Source organism: Ranitomeya variabilis, chromosome 2 (genome assembly GCF_051348905.1).
Source record: "Ranitomeya variabilis isolate aRanVar5 chromosome 2, aRanVar5.hap1, whole genome shotgun sequence".
In the NCBI taxonomy this organism is placed as follows: domain Eukaryota; kingdom Metazoa; phylum Chordata; class Amphibia; order Anura; family Dendrobatidae; genus Ranitomeya; species Ranitomeya variabilis.
Genome location: NC_135233.1, coordinates 465,831,187 through 465,843,771, shown reverse-complemented (window position 1 = coordinate 465,843,771; position 12,585 = coordinate 465,831,187). Strand labels below are relative to the sequence as shown.

General features: G+C 45.0%; 1 protein-coding gene across 6 annotated transcripts in view; it reads right to left on the bottom strand.

Annotated features, from left to right (window-relative positions):
- Nucleotides 1-5,236: 5,236 nt before the first annotated feature.
- Nucleotides 5,237-12,585, bottom strand: part of TRPT1 (tRNA phosphotransferase 1) — a 42,116-nt gene continuing 34,767 nt past the window's right edge. For all 6 annotated transcript variants that reach the window (XM_077287602.1, XM_077287603.1, XM_077287607.1 and 3 more), the window contains 5 exons: nucleotides 11,840-12,009; nucleotides 10,230-10,398; nucleotides 7,136-7,192; nucleotides 6,746-6,856; nucleotides 5,237-5,296 (listed from right to left, as the gene is read on the bottom strand). In XM_077287602.1, the coding sequence (XP_077143717.1) occupies nucleotides 5,274-5,296; nucleotides 6,746-6,856; nucleotides 7,136-7,192; nucleotides 10,230-10,398; nucleotides 11,840-12,009 (530 nt within the window). In that variant the 3' untranslated portion in view covers nucleotides 5,237-5,273. The remainder of the gene's footprint in view (nucleotides 5,297-6,745; nucleotides 6,857-7,135; nucleotides 7,193-10,229; nucleotides 10,399-11,839; nucleotides 12,010-12,585) is intronic.

Here is a 12,585-nt window from a genome sequence, read left to right as displayed (position 1 = left end):
GTTTGCTCTAAAAAAAATAAAAAACTGGGCTTTACTCACACTCCCCAGGTCCAGCGCTGAGTCTTCACTGCTACTTCCAGTGTCTATAAGTGGCACATGCACATGTTCAGTGTTTGATCAGTATTTTACATCAGTATTTATAAGTCAAAATCAGGAATGGAACAATCAGAGGAAAAGAAGAATAAAAAACATGTCACCACTTCTGTATTTATCACCCACTCCTGGTTTTGGCTGACAAATACTGATGGAAAATACTGACTAAGGCTACTTTCACACACAGCATATTTGCTGCGTATTTTTACGCGCGCGTATTTTGCTGCTGCTTTACCTGCGTTTTTTTACGCAGGCAAAAAAACGCAGCTGCTTTCACACACTGCGTTTTTTGCTGCGTTTTTTGCAGCTGCGTTTTTTTCAGCATTGTGTACTGAAATTAAAGTTTGTTTGAAAAAAAAAAAAAGGGGAAAAAAAGAGTCATTGAGGTCATTTCCTGTCTTTATGACTCAGAATACAATACACACTGGAGTTAACACTGGAGTTTTCCGGTACTCCACATTGTTTGCTGTACGTTATTCCTGACACTCCTGTGAGTTCTTCTACCATAGATATAGAGTGCCTTCTATTCAGCAGTTCCCCTCGTAGTATATCTGATTTCTAGGGGGTGTCCTCTATTCATGGCAAGTGGGTGTTATGTAATGTGTATTTTTTGCCATGGTCGACAAATCAAAGAAGCAGACTACATCATAGTTAAAAGTTCAAATATTTATTTGTAGTAACTGTCAAAATTGAAAAACTTTTCTAATAAAATTGAGAATAGAATGATTTGTTGTTTTTTTTTGTTATTAACAAAATTCCACACGTAAACACTGTAAACATCCCCAAAATGGGATTATAAACCTGTGGATGTCCAAGTCCACTCATTAATTGCCGCCAGGAGGGCATGCTTCCAGCTTTCATTAGTATTGCGCAAGGCCCTTTCCTCATCACCACTGACGGTGAGTCATTCGGCACTTGCGCAACACTAATCAGAGCTGGAAACATGCCCTCTTGGCGGAAACTGAGGAGTGGACTTGGACATCATGGCGTTTTAAACATGAAAAGCAACATTATGCCTACTGGTCCTCATATAGGCTTTGTGAATATGAGTAGTAGCTCCAGTCTGGATGGTGTTCTTCAGACTGGGCTACTACTCTGGATGTTGGAGCGTTTTTTTAAATAAATATTTTGCTAGGTTTAAAACTAAATTGGAAATAAATAGGGATTCAACGCAGGGCGCAGAGAACGCAGCAAGTTGCGTATTTAAGTGCCACGTGCCACGTATTTAAGTGCCACGTATTTCGGTGCCACGTGCCACGTATTTAAGTGCCACGTATTTAAGTGCCACGTATTTAAGTGCCACGTATCACGTATTTCGGTGCCACGTATTTAAGTGCCACGTATCACATATTTCAGTGTCACGTATCACATACTTCAGTGCCACGTGCCACGTATTTCAGGGCCACGTGCCATGTATTTCAGTGCCACGTGCCACGTGCCACATATTTCAGTGCCACGTATCAAAGTGCCACGTGCCACATATTTCAGTGCCACGTGCCACGTATTTCAGTGCCACGTATCAAAGTGCCACGTATCAAAGTGCCACGTGCCACATATTTCAGGGCCACGTGCCACGTATTTCAGGGCCACGTGCCATGTATCAAAGTGCCACGTGCCACATATTTCAGTGCCACGTGCCACGTATTTAAGTGACACGTGCCACGTATCAAAGTGCCACGTATCACGTATTTCAGTGCCACGTATTTAAGTGACACGTATCACGTATAAGTGCCACGTGTCACGTATTTAATTGCCACGTATTTAAGTGCCACGTATCAAGATTTTCCATGGAGAACAGACACATCCAGAGATATGTCTGCTCTCCACGGCTGCAGCAACACACTGACAGGAGCCATAGTTCCTGTCGGTGTGTCACTGCGCATGCGCGAGCGAGTTTACCGGCGGTCATTGACCCCGGCACTCTCGCTTAACGGCAGTGCTGCGTGGGAAAGTTCAACGCAGCTGTACTGCTGTTAACCGAGACGCCGGAGCCATTGAACTCCGGAACAGTACGCGATACACTGCTAGGAGCTTCGCTCCTGGCAGTGTATCGCCGGAGAGCAGCCGATCGGCGTGGGACACTCGTTTTATGGATTCTGCGGACAGGGAGTATGAATTTGGTTTATTATTTTTGGATTTTTTCCTGGAGGATCGAGGGCTTCGCCTACCAGTGTGCTGTTGGTGAGTATATACTCTGTGTTATGTGTTGTATGTACTGTGTCATGTATGTGTATTGTGTGTAGGTGTTTTGTGTAACTTTACAATTGTGCTAAGTCGCCGGACACAGGGACAACTCTCCCATCCTAATACCGGATGGGAGTAGTAGTCCCATACGGCGACTTAGCACAATGGTGGCACTAGCGTCGCATGGGGACACACACGCATACACACACATACACACACACGCACGCACGCACACACACACACATACCGTCTCGATCAGCAGCCCCACGTTTATGGTCATTCTGTTGAATGACTCCATGCTGCTTCACTGGGGGGCGGGGGCTTCCCTCTTCCTGTCCGACGTCACGTCCGGTCCTGGGTGTCAACCCCTCCGTACAAAGACGCCGACACCCAGGACAAAGGCGCTGTGTGTGGACGGTAATATGGGGCCCTATGGGGACACGCAGACACGCCGCTGCGTAAAGAATTGACATGTCAATTCTTTTTACGCCGGCGTGTTTGCAGACAAAAGCGCCGCGTTTTTTTGCGGTGTGTCTGAACGGCAAAGTGAATTTCTCATTCACTTTGCCGGCAGACGAAAATGACATTGCGCATTTTTGAAAAGCGCCCGCAAAATAGCGCTCAAAAATGCGCTATGTCTGAAAGTAGCCTTAGGGTACGTTCACACAGGACTTTTTTGCTGCTTTTTTTTATGCTAATTTAGGTGCGTTATTTTGGTGCGTTTTTGGTGCGTTTTTTGGGTACGTTCACACAGGACTTTTTGCTGCAGATTTTTGCTGCAGATTTTTGCTGCTTTTTTATGCCAATTTTCAGCTGCTAGGACACCTCACAATGGCTCTTCTCACACCTCACTACCAGGAACTCCCTCACAATAGATCACAATCAGGACACCTCACAATGGCTCTTCACACCTCACTAACCACACCCCTAAGCTCTTGACTGTGAGATCACTTCCTGCTGGCCATGATTTTCTGCACAAAAAATGCAGCAAATAATGCTACATGCGTTTTTTCAGCGTTTTTGCAGCGTTTTTTTCATCACCCATTCAAGTCAATGGGTGAAAAAACGCTGCAAAAACGCTGAAAGAAGTGACATGCCCTATGTCCAAAAAAAGCAGCAAAGCAGAAAAAACTGATCAAACAAAAAACCAACGTGTGTGCATGAGATTTCTGAAATCTCATAGGCTTTACTGGTACTGTAAAAAGCAGCTGAAAATTAGCATAAAAAAAGCAGCAAAAAAAAGCAGCAAAAAAGTCCTGTGTGAACGTACCCTAAATACTGATAGTGTGAGCGTGGCCTTATTGTCTGCAGCACTGATGTCATATCGACAGTACTGCAACCAATCACTGAGCTCAGTGGGTCTGAGTGGCTTGTGATGTCACCTCAGGCAGCTCAGTTATTGGCTGCAGCGCGGTGACATCAGCACTGCAGACCATAAAAGACACGGAGCAGTGGAGGAGACTCAGTACCAGACTGGTGAGGGTTAATAAAGGACAGGATTTTTTAAAAAGAAATTGCGGCCAGGAAACAGAGTTTTTCTGAATCCGGAACCCCCCTTAAGTTGTTTCAACCTGCAGATTTTTTGCGCTTCTGGACCATTATGTTATGTGTATTAGAGAGCTCTGATTGTCCTCTGACAGCAGTGTCCTCTGGTGGGGAAATAAGAATTCCAACATGCTCGATCCTTTCTTCCATAAATGATTAAAGGCGTTTTCCACAATTTAAATGTACAGTGTATGAATAGGACACATGTTATGAGCACAATTGTGGGAGTCAGACTACTTGCAGGTAATGCATCTGTAGCTGCAGAGACGAATGACAGAAAGTAATCTCAGCTCTTCATTTCTCTTCTCCTGCTTTTCAATCTGTCAATTTGCTGCAGACCCGCTTCCGCCTGCTATGGACCCACTTCCACCTGCTGCAAACCCACTTCCACCTGCTGCAAACCTACTTCCGCCTGCTGCAGACCCACTTCCGCCTGCTGCAGACCCGCTTCCGCCTGCTGCAGACCCGCTTCCGCCTGCTACAGACCCACTTCCGCCTGCTACAGACCCGCTTCCGCCTGCTGCAGACCCGCTTCCGCCTGCTAGGGACCCACTTCCACCTGCTGCAAACCTACTTCCACCTGCTGCAAACCTACTTCCGCCTGCTGTAGACCCGCTTCCGCCTGCTGCAGACCCGCTTCCGTCTGCTATGGACCCGCTTCCGCCTGCTAGGGACCCACTTCCACCTGCTGCAAACCTACTTCCACCTGCTGCAAACCTACTTCCGCCTGCTGTAGACCCGCTTCCGCCTGCTGCAGACCCGCTTCCGTCTGCTATGGACCCGCTTCCGCCTGCTGCAGAGCCGCTTCCGTCTGCTACGGACCCCCTTCCGCCTGCTGTAGACCCGCTTCCGCCTGCTGCAGACCCGCTTCCGCCTGCTGCAGACCCGCTTCCGTCTGCTACGGACCCACTTCCGCCTGCTGTAGACCCGCTTGCGCCTGCTGCAGACCCGCTTCCGCCTGCTGCAAACCCGCTTTCGTCTGCTCCAGACCCACTTCCGCCTGCTACAGACCCACTTCCGCCTGCTGCAGACCCACTTCCGCCTGCTGCAGACCCACTTCCGCCTGCTGCAGACCCACTTCCGCCTGCTGCAGACCCACTTCCGCCTGCTGCAGACCCACTTCCGCCTTCTACAGTACATACCCACTTCCACTTTTGGCTTGTGGGATTGGGAGTGGAAGCTTCATTTTTTCATTCATATTTTATGTCATGGTTATTTTGCAAACTGAATAGATTGGCTCACGTTTATGATTCTGGGCATACTTCTTTACTATTTATGGCATGTCATAGATGCAGGTATTTAAATGGCCAAGTCACACAGCATTGGTACTTTCACAAGTCTAATCACCCCCCTATAACTGAGGCTACATATATATTTAACCAGTGTTGAAATCAAACAAAACCAATATCATACAAACTTTTTAAATAGTTTATTTCGGGAAGAGATTTTCATCATTCGAGATCAAGCAGTTTTCCTACAAAAAGAAAATATAATAAGTATAAGTTAAAAAAAGACACCCCAACAATTAGAACCAGATATCCTACAGCCCTGCAAACACATGGGACATTGCCAGCGGCCAGTCATTATTATAAATGCATTACTTATTAATTTGTTAATGGCCCTTGCAGATCTGCCATACTTTTGCTACATTATATGATTAATTCACACCTGGCATGATTTTAATTTTTTTTGTCCTATTTTGGCAGAGATTCTAATTGGTCACTTGGCCCCCAGTTTGCTTCCATTCCTGCCTGGGACCACGTGCTGAGTATTGCACGCATGATCTGAGCCTCTCACAGCGAACATGTCATCTGTATTGATGTCACGTTCATTGCTCCCCTCTAGCTCGGCTTCACCACGTGCGGTATTATTTTGTGCATACGAGATTATTAGCCAAAGTTATAGGAGGGCAATGAACTGGAAGTCAATAATGATGACACTTTCATTGTGGGCGTTATAGAGCCGACACATGCAATATGCAACGTGTGACCCGAGACAAGGAGAGAGGTGGGAGGTATTCAATGGATTAACATTTTTGACGGTGTAAATGACAAAGTAGCTTACGGATAAAATGGAGACATTTTTTACAATAAAAAGTTATTCCCAGTAAACCCCTATAAGGCCTCATTCAGACGTCTGTGATTTTTCCCATTTTTTCCCGTTTCATAAGTGGCTTTGATTCAATCCGTACCAGTCTGTCTTTATCGTTATATAAAAAGACTCAAAAAACAAATTGCAAAGCTTCTCCTACCCAACAAAATGTCAATTGTGGATGGTATCCGTGTGCTGTGCATGAGTTTCACAGACCCATAAACTTGTATGGGTGACTTTGAGCTGTGACTCGGATTAATAACAGACATGTCTCCGTGATTTTTTTTGTTTTTCACTGGACACATGGTCCCCAAAACCACAGCTCGACAGATGGGTACATGTGCTATCTGTGAAAAATATAGGACACATACATGGTTCACGGAAACATTGCTGAGGCTTAAAGGAGTATTCTCACATTTAAAAGTTATCCCCTATCCCCAGGACAGGGAATAACTTTCTGATCACTGGGGATCTGACCGCCATCAATCCCGAGAACCGTCTGGCTGATCATGTGCATTTCCGCTATATTTAGTCTTAGGGGGAGTGCTGGAGATTGCGCTCAGATGATCTTTGGCGCTCCTAGAGGAATTAATGTAATTAGAACTTCTGCTATGGGGCCCCATGATTTCTATGTACTCCCCTGTCTCTAGCCTTTGAATAGGAGATAACTTTCAAACCTGAAAACACCACCTTAAAGCAAGACAAAAGTATGGCTGTAGTACTCAAGTCTACCACTATGTGTCTCTATTGCTACAGAAATTGGACAAGATCATCCAGATATAACCTCTTTCCTTGATGTCTGATTACTGCTAATTTCCCCCCCAAATCTTACTGTGAGGTCTGAGCTGTAAAGCCTTTAGGAAATATTTAGGGAGGAGAAGACCGTCAGCATTCCCAGGTGTGAGGAGGACACGGTTAGTGGACCAGAAGAATGGTATCTCATCTGCAAAACAAAACAGGGTGAAATATGTATCCATAACCACCGATATATACAACTTGGGTCTTCATTTCACCATCTCCCCCCACAACCACAACTTTCAATTCCATGTGCCAGTGTAAGAAATGCCCGGATATAACGATCCGGGTGCAGCTCTAGCAAAAACGATTTAATGTTACGGAGCATTTATTCCAGGAGTGATATTGTGTGAGAAGCACTAGTGTCTGATTATGAGTGAAATATTGCAATGTTTGTATAACAGATGGAGACAAAGACCAGACTCACCCGCTGTAGCTTTAGGAAGGTCTATAAATATGGCTACTTCGCAGTCCCTACGCATGCCTGCGGAGAGACATATAGACCATTAAGTCAATTTACAAAACTCATATGCAGACTCCGTTAATGAGCCGATAATCACTTAACAGTGACATTTGCCAGACCCCACTTGTATTATGTCACGGTTTAATGAGGGTTTCCCAAAGCTCTGGACCACTTATGACTATGTACACATTGGCTTCCCAGCAGTGGATGCCTTTTCATCATGGGGAGGCCAATCGACTAATTACAGGACGTGATACAAAAAATAAGGAATACGATGGATGGACTCATTCTGTATAGTATGTTTCAATCCTCTCCCTTTCCTCCAATGTAACTATCCTTTAAAATGGGAAATGTCATAATATTTTTTTTCTTTCTTTCTTTCTATTTCTTTACTTTCCCCCATGATGACACTTGATGCCCAGGAGTAGTTTGGTATTTACCCAATATCCTACTGACCAATTTCCACCCCCCATCAAAAATAATATTATTTAGTTTAATAAGAATGTGGACATTGATATAGTTAATTTAGATACTAAAAACATTTCCTAACCGCAATGTTGTAATGCTAGGCCATATACTGGAAGAGTTGTCATAGGTACAGAGGCAGGAATAAGGTATTCACAAATTCCTAATGCTCAAGGGCTCGATTATTTGGTGGGAATATGGATCCATGCTATACAGATCTGCATTGTAATAACATAGACATCTATGGGGCTTTATGGCCCATTTAGACGACCCAGTAATAGGCAAACCAATGTTCATCTCAACTATCAATGCATCTGAAACAGGCATGCAATCACACAATGAACAAGAAAAATGCTTCCTTGTAGAAACATCACCTACACTCACTGGCCACTTTATTAGGTACACCATGCTAGTAACGGGTTAGACCCCTTTTGCCTTCAGAACTGCCTCAATTCTTCGTGGCATAGATTCAACAAGGTGCTGGAAGCATTCCTCAGAGATTTTGGTCCATATTGACATGATGGCATCACACAGTTGCCACAGATTTGTCGGCTGCACATCCCTGATGCGAATCTCCCGTTCCACCACATCCCAAAGATTTCATGTTGTTTACGCCAAATTCTGACCCTACCATCCGAATGTCGCAGCAGAAATCGAGACTCATCAGACCAAGCAACGTTTTTCCAATCTTCTACTGTCCAATTTCGATGAGCTTGTGCAAATTGTAGCCTCAGTTTCCTGTTCTTAGCTGAAAGGAGTGGTACCCGGTGTGGTCTTCTGCTGCTGTAGCCCATCTGCCTCAAAGTTCGACGCACTGTGCGTTCAGAGATGCTCTTAGGCCTACCTTGGTTGTAACGGGTGGCGATTTGAGTCACTGTTGCCTTTCTATCAGCTCGAACCAGTCTGCCCATTCTCCTCTGACCTCTGGCATCAACAAGGCATTTCCGCCCACAGAACTGCCGCTCACTGGATTTTTTTTCTTTTTCGGACCATTCTCTGTAAACCCTAGAGATGGTTGTGCGTGAAAATCCCAGTAGATCAGCAGTTTCTGAAATACTCAGACCAGCCCTTCTGGCACCAACAACCATGCCACGTTCAAAGGCACTCAAATCACCTTTCTTCCCCATACTGATGCTCGGTTTGAACTGCAGGAGATTGTCTTGACCATGTCTACATGCCTAAATGCACTGAGTTGCCGCCATGTGATTGGCTGATTCGAAATTAAGTGTTAACAAGAAGTTGGACAGGTGTACCTAATAAAGTGGCCAGTGAGTGTATATCAGCAGTATATAGCTCTGGATAAACAGGACATGTGCTGCTGAAAAGAAGACGCTATATTGTGTGACTAATGTCCAAAGGTAAGCTGATCCAAGCTGATAAATGACGGCCGATCAGTCTGGCCTAACCTGATCGTTGTGTCCCATACAGAATCATTGTGTCCCCATACAGTATTATCGGCGGCCCATTTCCTGTGTTCTCTGTGATTTTTGTGCATGCATATATGATCCGATCACCCGAGTGTTTTGCTCGTTCATTGACTGATTGCCGGACTGCCCAGGAAAGCTGATAATCTATCAATAAGTCCCATTACTGGTCTGGTCTAACCTGATGATTGGGTCCTATACAGAATAACTGTGTCCCCATACAGTATTATCGGCGGCCCATGTCCTGTGTTCTCTGTGATCAATCAATATGTCCCATTACTGGTCTGGTCTAACCTGATGGTTGTGTCCCATACAGATTCATTGTGTCCCCATACAGTATTATCGGTGGCCCATGTCCTGTGTTCTCTGTGATTTTTGTGCATGCATAAATGATCCCATCACCCGAGTGTTTTGCTCGTTCATTGACTGATTGCTGGACTGTCCAGTGAGGGTATGTGCATACGCTGCGGATTTTGCTGCTGATCCGCAGCGTTTCCGCAGCTGCGGATCCGCAGCAGTTTCCCATGAGTTTACAGTACAATGTAAACCTATGGGAAACAAAATCCACAGTGCACATGCTGCGGAAAAAAAACGCACGGAAACGCAGCGGTTTATTTTCCGCAGCATGTCAATTCTTTGTGCGGATTCCGCTGCGGGTTTACACCTGCTCCAATAGAAATCTGCAGGTGAAAACCCGCAGAGGAAACCGCAAAAGAAACCGCGACAAATCCGCAGTAAAAACCGCAGCGGTCTTTCACTGCGGATTTTGCAAATCCACTGCGGAAAATTCCGCATTGGAATCCGCAGCGTGTGCACTTAGTCTAAAGCTGATAATCAGGAACGATCCTTCCTATGAATGCTTGTTCGCAGATTATTGGCTAGACTAACCGGGCCATAAGATTTCACATGGACATAACATATGCTTTTTTCTCACGGTTAAATGTAGAATTTGTGAAAAACAACACGTGCCATCATGTTTTATTTCCCGATCTATTTCACCCAATGGGCATTGATTCTCTAAAGGAAGATATGGTGTTATACAGCGGCAGTACACGGTGGCAAATGGAGCGCAGCCAGTTCAGTCAAGGACCGAGCGTGCCACCGCACAAGCCCCTTGCACGCAATGTAAGTAGGGCCTATTCTTTATAGACGAACACTGAATTACTGACCGCTGATCACACCATCTCCCTCTCCTGGAAGCTGCGTGGACAGATGGATATGTGTCCTGTTCATACGAGATAGGCCACCCCGGAGAATTAAAGGCCAGTGACGGATATAGGTCCCATGTATGGCTTGTGGAGGAAGTTCAGTTCCTAACGGCATGAGTTCAACCTCCACCTGCAAAAAAAGAAATCAAGAGTATTAATAAATGTTTATTTTTTTCTACATTCACAGACAAATAATAAAAAAAAGTCAATGGATTTCACTTTAACAAATGATATTCGGATCAGTTCACCAAGCGCTCAATAAACGTTAAAAAGAACCAACATAATTGCCCAGCAACTTGCCGTGCACATGTTCCATCTTTTGCAACTTCTTTCAATTGTTTCAGGTTTTAAAAAGAGTAAAGAGGCTAAAATAAGTGACTGATCCATTCTTCAAGCAGATTGGAAGCCGCCGCTATGTTATACACTCACCGGCCACTTTATTAGGTACACCATGCTAGTAACGGGTTGGACCCCCTTTTGCCTTCAGAACTGCCTCAATTCTTCGTGGCATAGATTCAACAAGGTGCTGGAAGCATTCCTCAGAGATTTTGGTCCATATTGACATGATGGCATCACACAGTTGCCGCAGATTTGTCGGCTGCACATCCCAAAGATGCTCCATACAAGGCAGGATGGATCCATGCTTTCATGTTGTTTACGCCAAATTCTGACCCTACCATCCGAATGTCGCAGCAGAAATCGAGACTCATCAGACCAAGCAACGTTTTTCCAATCTTCTACTGTCCAATTTCGATGAGCTTGTACAAATTGTAGCCTCAGTTTCCTGTTCTTAGCTGAAAGGAGTGGTACCCGGTGTGGTCTTCTGCTGCTGTAGCCCATCTGCCTCAAAGTTCGACGCACTGTGCGTTCAGAGATGCTCTTAGGCCTACCTTGGTTGTAACGGGTGGCGATTTGAGTCACTGTTGCCTTTCTATCAGCTCGAACCAGTCTGCCCATTCTCCTCTGACCTCTGGCATCAACAAGGCATTTCCGCCCACAGAACTGCCGCTCACTGGATTTTTTTTCTTTTTCGGACCATTCTCTGTAAACCCTAGAGATGGTTGTGCGTGAAAATCCCAGTAGATCAGCAGTTTCTGAAATACTCAGACCAGCCCTTCTGGCACCAACAACCATGCCACGTTCAAAGGCACTCAAATCACCTTTCTTCCCCATACTGATGCTCGGTTTGAACTGCAGGAGATTGTCTTGACCATGTCTACATGCCTAAATGCACTGAGTTGCCGCCATGTGATTGGCTGATTAGAAATTAAGTGTTAACAAGAAGTTGGACAGGTGTACCTAATAAAGTGGCCGGTGAGTGTATATGGAATAATACATTTAAAAAGATGCCGCAAAAGAAGATGCGTCAGGAAAAACACTGCCGGAATTTTCCTGATGAGTCTTCTTCTTCAAAAACCATGCAGGTATGCCAGCATTTAAAAGACATTGTGCGCGTAACCTTAGAAAAATGGAGATTTTATTGGATTGGATTACAGAATGCTGATAGTCGATGGCTAGGAAAATCCAGATGATGACGAGAGTGCGATCGACAGTAGACCTCTGTGACGCACCTGTATTGAATGTCCTTGGTTAGCTCGGATTTCCATGGTCCCTTTGGGTTCAGAGGTTCTTATGGTGAATCGCTGCTTGTCATTACATCTGACTACACGCTCAATGTCATCCTGGGTAAAGGCGCGAAACTGCTGCAGGTGGAGGAGGAAGGAAACGGGGACAAAGCCATCTAAGGAAGATCAGAGGGAACAAGAAGACAAGACAAAGGGTTATGCTATAACTATGTCTTGTTTTTTTCGATTTCAGAAAACCCCTGTCCCCATGTTATAGACTGTTTTATAAAAAAAAAATCTTACTTGTCCTCCCCAGGTCCGGTGCTGAATCTTCACTGCTGCTCCGTCTGATGTCACCTCGATAGCACTGCTGCCAATCAGTGAGCTCAGTGGGCCTGAGCGGATCATACAGTCAGCTCAGGAAGAGCTCATTTATTGGCTGCAGCGCTGACTTTACAGCAGCAGAGACTCAGCACTGGACCAGGGGAGGGTAAGTAAGGCACAGTTTGTTTGTTTTTTCTAAATAAAGTACAGGTGGAGATCAGCAGTTTTTTGAAACCGGAAAACTCCTTTATAGTGGGTATGCTTAGGATAGGTTATCAATATCAGATCCCTGGATGTCCGATGGTAGCTGGTTGTAAATGTTAGATGAAGCTGAACAGCAGATCATCTTCTATTCTCTATCCTTCAAAGAATTACAGAAATGTTTAAAAAGTATCCAAGTTTCCTTTCCCTAAAATAAATCCATTTGT